At 40.5% G+C, this 15,710-nt stretch overlaps 1 protein-coding gene across 1 annotated transcript in view; it reads right to left on the reverse strand.

The window, feature by feature from the left end:
• The window catches only part of LOC103372804 (whirlin-like), a 65,388-nt gene that overhangs the window by 5,420 nt on the left and 44,258 nt on the right, over positions 1–15,710 (reverse strand). The window contains exon 7 of the mRNA XM_008302538.1: positions 7,790–7,912. Coding sequence (XP_008300760.1) covers positions 7,790–7,912 — 123 coding nt within the window. The remainder of the gene's footprint in view (positions 1–7,789; positions 7,913–15,710) is intronic.

Genomic DNA, 15,710 nt, shown 5'->3' on the forward strand with positions numbered 1-15,710 from the left:
CTGCTTCTCTCCTGCATAAAGTCATATTTTAATCTGCTCCAGCGCCAGAGGACGGCTTTAAGTGATGAAGTCATGACTGCTGCTCTTTTCTTCGCTGCTCTCTGGTCTGAAGTGGAAATCAGCAGCAGCCTCCACATTATTAATCACATCAAGACCACTCACACCAGTTTTAGGAGAAATTACTTCCATTATACGTTCATTTTGGACATTTCTGTCATTTATATCAATTCAGCGCCACTGCAGGACGTAGAACAGCTAAATATCTCGCTGTGTGTCATTTAGGAGCTCTTTTTACGCAAATCAAGACAAACTAATAGAATCATATGTGAAAGAAGACAAGAAGTGGAGGATTTCACATCAACCCAACCAGCATAAACTACGGATATTTAAAACAGTATCTTAGAAGTTTTAGATTGATCTGTCAGCTACTTTCCTATGTACATGTTTTAAAATGTGCCCGTCAACCTACTTTCATTTTAATTTGAAGCTGGTTGAACATCTCAGGATCTACTAAAGACAAAAGCATCACATTGTTGCTGTTATTTCTCATCATGTCATTGATTCAGAATCTGTAAACCACAGTTCTGCACTACGAGGTGAGATTATTGTGTGAGCAGGTATGTTGAGCTTAAAATCTTTAGAATCACGATGGTGGCTCTATTTGACCTCCTCGTAACCATGGTAACTGATGCTGTGGAGCAAACCTGCTTCTGTTCAGAGTTTCAGATTTAAGTCTGACGGGAGCTTTAGTGTTTGCTGAGCCGACTTACACAATGAAAGATTGGTCACTTTAAATATTGATCAATCTGCTGAGATAAAGTGTCAGTCTGTTGTAAATATTCAGAGATGTTGCTGTAAATTCTATTTGAATCCCCAAAAATACATTCAGTTGTATAAATATAAGTCATGGTTTCCTCCTCGTGGAGCTGATCTGATTATGTGTGACTACAGTGGCTCAATTTTTAGGCAAAATTTCAGAAATATGACCTAAAAATGTTATAACCTAGAATGTAAACATTTTAACAAAAAAAAAAAAAAAACGCAATTCACTGGATAAAAGAATCAACTGTGTGATATAAAATTCTAACTTATAACATAAAAATTAAAAATATAAGGTAAAGTACAAATTTCTCTGGGGATAGTTTCAAAACTATAACATAAAACATTACGATTTTACAATCATTAAAAAAAAAAAAACCAAAAAACAATTAAGAGTTAGAACATTTAAAAAAAAAATACAATTCTAAAATGTTGAGGTAAAAAAATCTAAAAATATGACAATAAAATTTAAAATTTTTTTCTAAAAAATTTCATTAAAATTTAGATCTCTGACATAAACATTTGACATATTAAATTTAACAATTTAGTTTAAAAAAAAAGTTTCCAAAATAAACAACTGTATGATATAAAATTAAAAATTCTCACATTAAATGTAAAAATTCAAGGTAAAATCTGAATTCCTCTTGGTAAAAATTCTAAACTATAACATAAAAGATAAAGATTTTAACATTAATGTCCATTTATTTTGTGTAACTTTAAATATTGAGAGTTTTCCAGAGACTAACTTGTTGAGAGTTTCTACTCCTTGGAGAAAAAAAAATTCAAAGCCCCCAAAACATTACTTTTAAAACAAAATCTAAAGTCCTGTTTTCCGTTTGTGTGACTCTGAACCTCATTACTATACGACTACATGTCTGAAAGCAGCAGCAGCTCCTTCTACACTGAAACTGCATCGTCACGTCTGCTCCTCAGGCTTTAGACAACAATTACCTGCAGCCAGCGGAGCGCTCGCTCATCCTAATGGGAGGACAGCAGCGATAAAGAGCCGTCGCCTCAGGAGCAGCGATGGCGGCCGATAATGACCGGCAGCAGGGCTCCTCGCCTGTATCTCATCCTCGGTCCAGCTGATTGAGGCGACCTGAGACGAGGAGCTCGGAGCCCGGAGAGACAGAAAACGCAGAAGGCGGCGGTTTGTTGTATCACGACTCCGCCGAGCTTATTTTCAATACAGCAGAGAGACACTGCTGTAAAGGCCACTCGCTTTGATGTGATGCCATCATGTGTCCCCAGGATGCCGCCGACGCCCAGCGGAAAGCCACAAACTAAATTAACCTCTTTCTTTTTTTTTTCCTTTTCTCTCTCAAAGCGGGTTTATCACTCTGCTGCTCGGTTCTGACTCGGAGACGGTGGCCTGCCTTGCTCAAGGGCCTAATAACATCGAGTTAGCGCTCCCCAGATGACAGAGCAAAACTTTTCTTCTTCCACCTTGAAACCTAAACGTGTCCTTCCTCGTCGGCGACCTCGGGGCTGTCATGTTATTAATGTCTGTAAATAACGCTGAAGCTGTTATTGTTCAGGGATGTAGCAGCGGTGTCGTGTGGCTCCGGCGCTCGTGGCTCCGTCTTGCTTTGTAATCGATAGAGTTTGCACCTCGGCAAAGCAAAGTTTAGATAAGAGAAATTCACAACTTCGCTCTGATTGTAATGAAACTCACATGAACAGTTTAAATGATCTTTAATGTGTTAAACTGAGCTCTAACCTCGGTTCAAGAGGCTGCGCTGCACGTCTAAAAGCTATTGACGCAGGGCCAAAGTTCCCATTTCCTCAGCTATTATCCAGAGCAATGAGGTGCATTTTTTTTTAGTTTTATTAGCGTCTCCGTGAAGTGTCTGTGAGGCCGAGAGGGATCGGTTAGGGGTCAAACCATTTCAGAGGCTTCATTTCTTAAGGGGGCCTTATTATGCAGAATCCACTTTTTCATTGCTTTTGAATGTAATTATGAGTCCACAGTGTGTCTAGAGAGCCACAAAACATGATAAAAGACCCTCCTCTCATTTATTTCCTCTCTCAATAGATCACAGAGTGTCTCTGAATGGGTTCACAACCTGTCGTGATGTCACAACAGGACAATCCGGCTCCTCGTTGGGCTTTGTTCTGCCTTTTAATAAAAAGAGTGGCTCTAGTTGGATTTAAAGCTACAGCAGAGTTCCAGTCATAGTGGAATGAATGATCTGTGTGATCTTCTGAGCGTTAACGACACATTATTAAGACGTGAGACTTACATTAACTGGATAAACAAGAATAATTCAGGGACCTTTAAGTGTAACATTCTTACTCTGCGTGATCTTGAAACCTTTAATATCACAAACAATCCTGGACTGAAGTGAAGCTTCTTGACCTGCATGTCAAGAAATGAAGGAATCTGTGTGTTTGTGTCCGTCTGTTCTTTGCTTAAACACACATCTGATCCACTTTTAACCTTTCTGGTGTTTTGAAAAGGTGTCTTGAAAAGCCCCGAACAATAAAAGACCAACCTTTTCCCAGTTAGCTGGGATTACACACATTTAAAGGGTTCATCACCTTTGAGGAGGACGGCTTCAGTGGACAACATTTTTTTCAAAATATATATAAGCTACATTATAACAAAAGGGTTTTTTTCCCGCTCATAAAAATAAACATTTTCAAGCAAAAGTTTGTTTTCACTCTTACAAAGAATGTGGTTTATACTAAATTTCCCACGTCAAAAATGAACTTGGTGACTTAACTTTGATGATTTAAGGAAGTGCAGTACGTATTTTGTGGCTGAGTAGGTTTGTAAAATATAACAAACACGTTTCAAATCAATGTTTCCTTCCATTTATTTCACTGCGTCACTGTCGCTCCTTTTCAGCCAACCAATCAAATAACAAATGGGGCGGGACTTGTCACCCTGTAACCTAGAAAATGTAGAAGACGCTTCAAATATGTAGTGAAAATATCCAATTTAAACCCTGACAATGACATTTTCCTAAATCTAACCACGTAGTTTTGGTGTCTAAACCTACCCAAAAGCAAGTGAAAACCCAGAAATTAAACTGAATTCTGAGATATTCTCTCGTCCATCAAAAGACTCGAACCCTGGTCTTCTAGGTAAAAACTTTGTCGGTCTTACAAACTGGTTGTCTTTCACAAATTACGTTTATTTCAAAACAAAACTGCATTCCCTTGAAAATGCATTTTAGAATGCAGTTTAGTTGTAGAGGAATGTAATTCTGCAGAGACTTTGTTGAATACAATGTTGAGTTTTAAGCACATTGGACGAACGCTGGCTATTTTTGGGGGTCTTTTTGGAGTCCTGACTGAGCCTGAAGTCATCGTAGAGCCCATGTGACTAAAGCTTTGTCACCTCCCCAAGTCCACAAAGGTTTGTAGACGTTTGTGTGCAGCCCTGATGACGCTCAGGAGTAGAATGGTAAATGGTAAATGGTCTGCACTTATATAGCGCTTTTCTACCTTTGCGGCACTCAAAGCGCTTTACAATGTTTCTCATTCACCCATTCACACACACATTCATACACCAATGGCGACAGAGCTGCCATGCAAGGCGCTAATCTACCATTGGGAGCCATTTGGGGTTCAGTGTCTTGCCCACTTCGGCATGTGGGGGGAACCGGGGATTGAACCGCCAACCTTGCCATCAGTGGACAACCCGCTCTACCACCTGAACCACAGCCAACGAAGTGCGCATGCATGGAATACCTCAATACCACCTACTGCTGACGTAGGCAACAGTCTCAAAAACAGACTCCAATGGACAAGGAAAGTCGTATAATAGCAACAAGTATGCATCCGTGTGTAGTAGATTACAATCAATTAATTAACAATTAATTCATGATTAATCAACAACGTGAACATAACCCAGCTGTCATGATACTTCCTGGTGTTGATCACGTGACATACGTTGTCACGGTGACGTATGTCTCACGTTGTTTGCCTCATAAATGACTCAGATAATAAACCAACAGCTCAGTCTAACACTGAACGAACAAAGCCCGTCCTGTTGGTTAAAATGTTTTTAAACGGTTAAATTCTTAACAGCATTTAATCAATAACAATTATTTACTAGCATTCTTAGTTGCTAGGAGACTGAGTGTAATTACACTCTAGGCCTGTGAATGGGCTCTGCACCAGCTGCAAGAATGTACACACAGATGAAATGTTGGCCACTTTTTCAAAAGCTTAGATGAATATTTGTGATAAACAAGAAAGAATAAAAAGAACTTGGCCTTGTACCGTTTTTCTCTTTAACTCCCGTGTCCTCCTGAATATCTGAGCTTCCAGTGGCCACAATGGACCGATGCTACTAACTTCCACTGTTTGGTTTGTGTCCGAAAATAAAACGTGGCGGAAAAAAAAAAGAGTCCACTCAAGCGAAACAAACTCAATCTGATAATTAGACGGATGGTTTCACCGAATGCTTTACATCTTATCAGTAATTTGCTCTTCATTAAAGAGCCGGTGCCTTGTTGTGTGGCTGAATGAACCGGAGGAATATACGATAATCAAAGCTGTGATATAAAATTAACCGAAAAAAGAAACATCAGATAGAAAACGTTTAAAAAGGAGCAGAACACGGCTCAGCGTTGTGGATTCGTATCAGAAGCGCTGACGGGAACAACAGCGGTTCTGCAGTCTTATCACAACGACCTTCCCTCCACCTACACAGCCACCAAATACCTAAAACACCGCATCCACCCACAGCACCCAAACCTCCACTTCCTCATGTGAGCAAATCCTCCCTCATCCCTCCTCTCCTCATTAACAACTCCCCTCGCTTCTTTTGCATGCTTTACTCTACACCCTTGCTGTCCTTTTTCTTTCCAGTGCGCTATTTGATTTTGAATGTGCTGATTTCCAATCCTTTTATCCGTCCCCCTTTCGCAATCAGCCACCCTTTTTTATTTCAATCACCACCTCTGTGGAGTGGGAGGCTGAGAGGAGCTTAGAACGGGGTGTGGACTGTAGGAGTCGGTAGCTGGTCGCCGCTCTGATCTGGAAATGGTAACTCGCCGGTCCTCTGTGTTTAGACAGTGATTAATGCTGCAGATAGCCCTGAGCTAATGCAGCCTGTGTTGATTCGCAAATCACCATGTCAGGCAGATATATATGCACACCAGGTCGCAATAATAGCTTTCTTCAGAGGTGACTAACTTGTCATTGGTTGTTAAGCTTTCAATATTTGGACTTAAATTCAGACCTTCCTGTTCTGCAAACATCAAATCTCTGCTCTAGATTTAACAGCACCCCCTCATTACTACCGAACTGATGCTCATATTTAGCTTTTAAATTAAATGTGGTAAATAATCTGCTCATTATTAAACATCCACACACACACATTACACCAACGGCCTCACACAGAACAAGTAAATGCCCAAATCTCCAGGCAGTCAAGCCTCATTCTTGTAAGCCATTAATGTTGTAATCATCTTTGCGGACCCCCAATGAGGAGAGAATTAGCAGGAATCTCAGTGTGAGTTCAGCTGCAGTCTAAATCCATAGACAGCCTTAAAGGACATCAAATCCCACCTGGAAAGTGGGTGTGTGGAACCATGACGGAGAACCCAAACTGGGATAATAAACACGGGCCGACAATGTGGGGAGAATATTAATGGAAATGGAGCAGACTGCACGTTATTAAGCAAACTGGTTTAAGAGAGGAGAGCCTAGAGGTGGCTTTATTTTAAGGATTATTTTCAAAAAGCAACCTGTGGAGAAAACTGAAGTTCCCAGAATGGCCACCAGGGGTCGGCTCCAGAAAGTAGTTAATCCCTGTAGACCCCGATGGTAAAATATTCAACTTTACAGCACAAATAAACATGTTTACAGCCTGGAAGAAGGAACAATTTTTGGTTCTTTATAGCTAATTTCCTCTTTTAGGACAACTGTACACGAGGATAATTTTTATATATCTCACCCCAAAACCTGCTAGTGGATTTTAAAGGCATGTTATATTAAAATAACTACCAATTAATAACATTTACCAGAACCAGAAGCTGTAAAAACAGGATAAATCCTCACATTTTCTCCCCTCTGTTGGTACTTGAATGAATCATATGTGACATGCAGTTTTGTCTGGAAAATTAACTCAATCTAAACTTAAACTGAAGCATCTGAACACTTCATGTTACAGATGTCTTCAAAAAATTTTCATCAAATATAACTCAGTTGCACCAGATACTTTAAAAACAAAACAAAACAAAAAAAACATGAAGTACTCGACTGTGTTTATACAGAGGAGAGAGAAGACAAGTATAGTTAGAAAATTCAACATACTTGATCAGCATGGCTCAGAAAAGGTATACAGGGGAGTCAGCAAGTCGTTATGCATTCAGCATGATTCAATATTTTTCTCAACTTTATCTGTGGAGTATTGTGAAAAACATCTAGTTTATAGAAGTTGGTAAGTGTTTTTTTTCCAGTGCTGGTAACACCTGCAGGCACTTGAACATGTTGCACAAACTTATTCCATTTTTTAAAAATATATTTTTGCAAAATTAATAATCAAAGAAATTCAACTGTCATGTTTCTTTTTTATGATCTATAGCATTATAACTTTTGCTATATTAAACAAAAACCTTTTCTGAGTTCTCCCTACTTGTAGCTATGGTCAAAGTAAAAAAAACAAAAACCTTCTGGGGATTAAAAAAGTTTTCTCTTATCTTTTGTTGTTTCCATAGAGGTGCAGGACTTCATACGGCAGTGAAAAATGAGCCAACGGTGACAAAAAATGGGAGTATAAATGTCCAAAAACTTCTTGGGGTTCAGAGGATGGATAATAGATAATTAAAAGTGTGGTCGGTTTGAATGACAGGTTGGTGCCGTCATATTCTGCTTCCCATCTTGCTAAATTTTGGATTAGTTGGGTGTTAGGGGGCTGGCGATGATGAGCTTCAAAACTCCTCTTCAGGAAACCCATGAAGGGTTCATCTATCTTTACATAGACACCGTTTGTGTTTCCTTCCTGACTCACCTGTATTGTGACAATCCGTGGTAGCGGTTGGCGAGTGTTGGCTCCGCCTTCGATGGCGATACCCAGGGTGCTGGCACTCTTTGCCACCCTCACTAGTGTAGACGTGGGCTCCAACAGGCCCGGCTGAAGCAAGGCGGGAATATAGGAAGAAGAACAGCGTTAATGCATATTTATAAACCTAAATATATTCATAACACTACACAGCCTCTCGTATTCGTCTGCCTCCTCTTTGTGCGCCGTGCATACATATATTTTTCCGCCTTTGTTTGTTTTCTCAGTGCAGAAATACTCGAGAGTCTTCTTATGCATTCATAAAGGCCATGACTCCACATTAGCATGTACATATTCAGTCCTGGTCATATATTTATCCGTCAAGTGAGAGGACAAAACACTAACACGTTTTTAATTTTCATTCCATTTCCATTATTTAGTCGTCTTAATGTCGGCTCTCGTTAGGCTTCTGCTCCCCCTACAGGGATTCTTTTTCCCACCTGTGTAAATGAGCTGAAGCTTGTTTCTGGGGTTTCACGTCCAGGTTTAGAGTTTACAGTGTCCATTAAAGGCATCCTGCTGGCGGAGCGGTTAAGATGCAGAACATATAAGTGCAGAGTCTGCAGTTTGATTCAGGCCAGGGACCGTCCCTGTTACTCCCCCCCCCCGCCCCTCACATTTAGTGCTGCACTTGAGCTGGCAAGTAAAGCTCCATTAATTTCTTTTTTATGTCACAGAAAGAGCCCAGAGCTGACAGAAGCAGACCCACCCCGCGGAGCAGTCGACGTATTAGCAAACAGTTACACCTCCACCACACAACATTAGCATTCATGTGTGGATTCATTCTCCTTATAGCGTCGTATAATTAGGTTTTCCATCAGCTCCAGAGAAAAATATCACTTTACCTGCTTGATGTAGCGTCGCTAAGTTAGTCTGTCTGCTGTTTGGTGTTGGCAGGTTGTCAGAGCTATCGCTGCTGTGGCTGTAAAACCACAAAAACTCAAAAGATTCTTACTCTGACTGACCTTTTTCAAATTGTTATCTAATTTATTGCTACTCTAGAAATGATTATCAACACATTCATAGCTGTGAATTATGAACATTTTGCACATTTAAAAACCCTGAGCAACATCCTTTATTCCACATGGACTAGAATATGTGATTTATTGTTATTTTTCTCCTCAAGGACAAATCTGTGCCATATTAATACAGTTCTCTGTATTATCGTTTTATTGTTGTACTGATATTCCTAAAATGTTTGCACTGTCCCCTTTGTTGCTATAACAATGCAAATTCCCCAGCTGTGGGATTAATGAAGGCTTATTTTATCTTATCTTACTCATTAGTAAAGGTTCATTCAAAATTGCTAATTATTTTGTTGACGTGTAGAAACTGTACATACCGACAACACTCTCTGCCACTTAAATGCAAATTAAAGAAAGTTGTTTGAATCCAGTGCAATAGCAGACACTAATTTATCGTATATTATGGACAGGAAACCCCAGAAGCGTGTTTAAGGTTTTCAGAAATGGCCAGATGGTTACAACGTTTGCAAAGTTTTCTTGCGCGAGCCGTCCTCGCCCATAATTCTGCATCCCATTGTGTTTCGTCTGACATAAAGATGAGGAGACTTTAACAATGCTTTAAACTGTCTTCCATAAGTTTTTACGAGCGTATAACTTTGCTCTTTTCAGCCAACCTCTTGTTCGACACTCAAGAACAAGCACAAGGTAAAAGCCTCGGTAATAAAAAGCAGCTTTTTTTTTTTTTTTTTTTTTATGACACGCGGTCCATTCAGCCTTCAATTCTCCTTGGAAAAAAAAAAAAACTCTGACTCTAACAGCCCCTCTTATCATAAACAATCAGACGACTCCCATCCCTACTTGTTATTCCTTCCATCAATCAATAAGAACCAGAGAGCGACTTGAGGGTTTCGTTTCGTTACACAGCGGCGAGTGATTAAATAAATGATGGAGAATGTGACTGGATGAATGACATGAGTGAGAAATAAACAGAAAACAAAGGAAACGGTGGGTGTGAGCGAACAGGGGGAGGAGAGAAGAGATCACGGTTAGGATTAAGAACAGACTCTGGAGGAGGATTAAAGAACATTGATTTGTCAACCTGCAGCTCTGGGCTTGTTTCGCAACTGACACACACACACTTGAACTTCTGTTCTTGCGAGGACCCACGGTGACACAATAATGCATTAATTACACTTAAACACCTTGTTGACATGTCTGCATGGTGTCTTCTACGTGCTAGAGGACACATCAGGAGCGAAACAAGCTGTCAACACCTTGGCTGAGTACGTCTTCTACCTTGAAACTGCGGCGTACTGATGACAGTCTCCAACGCACAGATTCAGATGGTCAGGATTTCATATGTAACAAACCTGAACAACCAATCCTGTCGATTTGTAGGACGGGATGATCTGTATCATCTTCATCTTCATTTTCGGCTTCTTGTTCAACATGTATAGCTGAGTAACTCCAATGTTACCACTTGCAGAGTCATACTTTTTTAGAATTAGGAGACCCTCAAGGAACTCTGGAGATATTTGAGCTCGCCTGAAGGGCTCCTGGAGGAACTTCTAACAGCTCAGATCAGAGAAGAGGCTGCTGGAGGCCTTACAGACACTTTACATTTGTATTTACACTTTGTTTTAGTTATTGTAGCTTTAAAATGTGTTATTCAAATTGGTTAAAGTCCACTATTGTGTTTATATTTGTATACATATGTGTAAAATTGTTCTTTTTTTTAATCATAATGAGATAACAAGACTGAAAGTATGACATTGTTTAATTATAGTCACATATAAACCACTTTTCAAATCCTACTAATAAAAATAAGGAAATTATTTTAGGTTATAGTTTTTTAGCACTAAATTTTGAACCTCTTTTAAACAACATTGGAGTTGTTACCAACTAAATGCACGTTTTAGATCATGGCTTTATATATGTGGGCAAACTGGGATCTTGTCTGACTCCTATTTGCTGAGATAACGAAAAAAGTCTGTTTATTGAGGAACAACTGCAATATTGTTTAATATTTTTTCTTTTGTTTGGGGGGTAAAAAAAATCCCATAATAATGAGGTCAAAGTAGAACCATAAACCTCACAAAGCGGTTCTCTGAAGGACCTTTCTAAGGGGCTACTTGAGTAACCTTTACATCAGAGGAACCATTTTGAAAGTTCCTCCACATGGGCAATGTGAGGAACCATAAACGGTTCCTTGAAGATTTACTCCTAAGACGTGTAAGTGAGCTGGTGTGCTCAAGCTGCAATGAGCAGAGGGTTGAGAACTTCCTATATTTGCACATTCTCAAGGAAACAATGGTGTCGAGTTGCATCTAAGCCATTTAAAAGGTAAGAAGGTGATTATTTTCATGTAGACTTTAATATACAAAGAGAGGAGGTTTGGGGGTTTTATTGAATCACCAGAGTGACTAAATCTAATTCTGACCTTAAACAAAGTCCTATACCTCAGACAACCACTTGAAGAAGTGAGGATTTGACTAAATGTCACTACTTTCCAAAAATGTCCCAAATGTCCCTATTTTCTGCCGAAATGTCTTGACTTTCTGAAAATGTCCTCACTTTTAAAAATGTCCTTTCTTCTCCAAAAAGGTTTTCAATTACCAAAAAATATGTTCACTTTCTAAGAGTGCCCTTGCTTTCCCAATATGTCCTCACTTTCCCGTTTCAAAAAGCATGACCCTAAAAGCCCGTAAATTTGAAAAAAAACTGTCCTCACTTTGCAAAACTGTCATCGTTTTTCAAAGTAAAAGCTTCGCTAAAATTTTAAGTTTCAAAAGCGGTCCTCACAAAGACAGAAGCACAACATCGCTGGCTGCTAAATCAGCCAACCACACATCAATTCCCTGCAGTTTGAGCGTCGGCTCACTCATCCATCCAATGTTTGAGCTCCTCTGAGTCGCCCCCTCACCGGTTTGGAGGGGTTGTTGTTGTCCCCCCCGCCCCCCTGGGGGTCTCGGGGGAGGCGGGTGCGTGAGGAATGGGGGCTACTGTCTTTGCTGACGTGTCCTGACTCAGCGATGTCCACGCCGCTGTCCTCGCTGAGGGTTTGTCCGCTGTCTGACAGCTGAGACAGGGCGCCGCCTGAGGGGAAGCAGCAGACGCCATGTCACAGAAAGTCAACACGACGCCGGACTTCAAACATCATGTTACCGCTCTGCTCTTTCACAGCAAACCTCCCCGAGTTTACTTTAAAACAAATAAATGCTCAGATCAAAATGTTCTCAAATAAACAAACTCCCCACTTTTGATTGGATTTTGCACAAAAGCCCGTTAAGATTAGTGATGTTCTGCACACAGCAGCTATCGTACGCTGTGTTCTGGGTAATTGCTCATTTAAGCGCATTAAGCCCAAATAAATACACAGATTACACACACAGCATTAATGCGCTGCCTCATCACTGACGCAGCATATTTTTGACAATTAACAAACCCCAGGATCAGCCCGGGATCACTGCATAAACCCCAAATGCAGTTTATCTGATCTGAATGTTTCATAATCAATTCTGAATCTTCAAAGCCTCCAGAAGTATTTATAGTTCAACATTAGCAGCATAACAGGATTTTTGGCCGAACAATTCTGACAATTAAACATACTGAGGGGAAAAAAATCTTTGATAACGTCGACATCATTTAAACACACTGTGCAGAAAAACATTGTTTTGTTGATTCATGTGCATCAGTATGTAATCCAGAGTCCTACATTATCATAAGTGAGATTTGTGTTTGTCATAATCAGCAGAAAATGCACCGACTAGATAAATATAAGGCCTGGTTCCACAACATTGAAATGATCTGGGCTGCACCCATGGGTGTTTCTAATCCTCAAAGAAATGATCATACATCTACAGCTGCTTTTATAAGGACCAAACAGTCGTAATGCAAATACACAGAAGTTTATGTCCGTCTGCTTCAAGCAAACTTATGTCTTTGTGCAACTTGTAACCAAACAACCAAACCCACAGAAGTATTTTCTTGCTATAATATAATCAGATATGACATTTACATGAATATAGAAAACCCCATTGTTTGTTTCCAGTGTTCATATTTGTTTGATATGTTTCATATCCGCGTTTAGGCCGCCTTCAGCATATTTGGAAACTAGACTGCAACTAACATGATTTATGGATGTGCTATATGTAAAATAACACCAGCGACAGCAGAGAAAAATAGTGTGTTACGATAAACAGATTATTTCAGCTGGAAAAAAGCTATAAAGAGCAATATGTGGATACAGTAGCAGTTTGCTTTATGAGTCAGAAATGCTCATCTTCAAACATGTCGCAGAATATTGGATAGTTTCTGCAGGAATAGTCTTGTTATCCTCATTGTTTAAACTAAGAGCTACTGAATTAACTACACCCTATAGATAATATGTATGGGGCATTTAGACACACTGAGGTTGTCTGGCACAGTCTCCACTAAATTACGTTTCTATACAACTAAACTGCAGTTTTCTGCTGGTTTGTTTGCAACGTATCACAAATCCATTTCTACTCAGCGCATCTTTGCCATTTATTTTACTGCTTCACTGTCGCTCCTTTTCAGCCAGTCAATCATATTTTAGGTTTGACTTCCCACGATAACCCAGAAAATGGAGGACAAGCTTCAGACATGCAGTAAAATTATTATATTTTTACCCAAATCATGACAATTTTCCCAACTTTAACCAATTAGGCGTCTCAGAATAACCAAGCTGTTAACCTGTAAAATGTGTTAAAGTGTGGTATTTTCCTTCACTTAGCCATGAAGGTTTGATGCCTAAAGGGGGAAAAAAAGTCAATTGCCAAAGTCTGACCTCCTGAAACAGTATCAGAGGCAGCTTTCATCATGATCTCTAATTACTGGTTGAACAGGTGTTAATTGAAAGATGCATTTGTGAGAACAGTCCTAATTGTACAGAGATACAGGAGAGGTGGTTTCTATTATGGTCTGGATTTGTGCAGATGATTGGATATACACTGATATAAGCTACAACATGAATCCAAACTGACTGAACACACCATCTGGGGATTGTTTGAGCTTTTTTGTTGCGTCCTCCGAAACTGGTAGAGTTTACCGGAAAGTGAAAACCCAAAGCAAACAAAACTTAAATCTGAGATTGATGGCTTCTCGTCAGTCATTGGATGCTGGTCTTCTGGGTAAAAGTCTGGTTTATGGCTCCTAACGAGGACTTTATCGCTCTTCCAAACTGACCATTTTAACACCACGTCACAGATCATAAATCAGGTTTACTTGAAAACAAAATGACGCTTCCTTCAGAATGTAAATGAGAATGCAGTTTAGTAGTACAGGAATGTAACGTTCTAAAGACAGACTGCTCTAATTAAGCCTTTATAATAACTCTGCTGCTTTTACCATTAATGTTGATCTGTACCAGAGTCTGCCGGTGTTTGATTTCAACTTCTATCAACTCATAATTCGAGGACATTTGGACAATCAGCAAACACCAGAAGACTGAAACTGTTGAGCTGCAGTTGGAGGCACCTGATGCAGCAGACCTGTGCAATTTTAATCAGCATATTAATCAGCAGAGTTTCGCTCATCACTAACGACTACGTGACGACACATTTATTATTCAAATTTCAACTGAGGGTGCGATGAATGCTTCGTGACTGTTGTTTTTACAACTTCTTTTATCTTTATTTAACACCACTGTGGATATAGCTAAGACTTCATTTTCCATATTTTCTGGTCATATTTTATAATAGCTAATAAATTGATTGAATAGTACATAGTTGCAGCCCTACATGTTGTAACCCCTCTATTAAACCCATGTTAGACCTGCAGCTCCGTGTTTCTTACCTCGAGCTTGAGGCAGCGGCCGAACCTCATTGACGTCGGGTTCAGCGTTGGGCCTGTGAACCTCCACTGTCACAAACTGCTGTTTAGTGGCAGCAGAGGCGGCCGGGGAGGCTTTGGACATGGAGGCCGGCTTTAGGGGCAGAGCAGGGGGGAGAGTGGGAGCAGGGAGAGGCGGTGGAGGTGGAGGTGAGGGGGACGGGGGAGCAGGTTTGGTGCCTCTGCCGGGGGACTGAACCCGGGGAAAAGGGCCAATGTTGTGCTGGGCGACTTTGGACAACTGAGCGGACGTTATGTGTTCTTTTTTGGGCGGCGCGGTGGGCTCTCTCTTTCGGACGGCGGCGTAGTCCCGGGAAGCGTCCCTGGGGCGTTTGTGGTGCAGTGAGGGTGAGGCGGCGGACTGTCCCGGCTCTTTGCTGTGGTTGTGAGAGGCCGGTGCGGTGAAGTACAAGCCTGAGTGGGAGGATTCGGACGAGGGACACTTGTTGAGCACATCTCGTCTACTTGGACGCCTCTGCACCCCCGGAGGGGGCGGAGGCTTGAAGGAGGGGGGCGACTCGGCTGGGGCGGACTGAACGTCATCCTGAAGTGAGAGGATATATTCATCATCATCGATTAGGGGTGTAACAGAACACTGCAAAATGTAGCCTGATGCATCGTGGAGCTGAAGGCTTACATGTAGTAAATCTGATCAGTTCTGTCTCTGGAGAGGTTCTAATTCGTATTTGCATTAATTCCATTTCAGAAGCTGTAATTAAATCTATCCAACAACACTGTCAAGAGTTTTAAGCTACTGCCTTAATAAGTTCACAACAGGGTTGGGCGACTGGACGAATACGTCGGCTGTTGATGGTGAAGCCCATCGCTGCTTTTTGTCATTTTACTTCAAAATTCAAAATCTGTCTCCTTGAGAATTTGACTCGGTACCTGATTAACCTGTAAAATGTGTGCTGATAGCAACTGGCAGTCATTAAGTTACTGTTATTTGCCACAAAATGTATAAACAGGCTAAAATTTTATTCAAACATTAAAATGTTTGCTGTCCCAGAAATCATTCGAAGGGCCAGTTCATGCAACGTAATGACAATGTT

Source organism: Stegastes partitus, unplaced genomic scaffold (assembly GCF_000690725.1).
Source record: "Stegastes partitus isolate 25-593 unplaced genomic scaffold, Stegastes_partitus-1.0.2 Scaffold1830, whole genome shotgun sequence".
Classification (NCBI taxonomy): Eukaryota; Metazoa; Chordata; class Actinopteri; family Pomacentridae; genus Stegastes; species Stegastes partitus.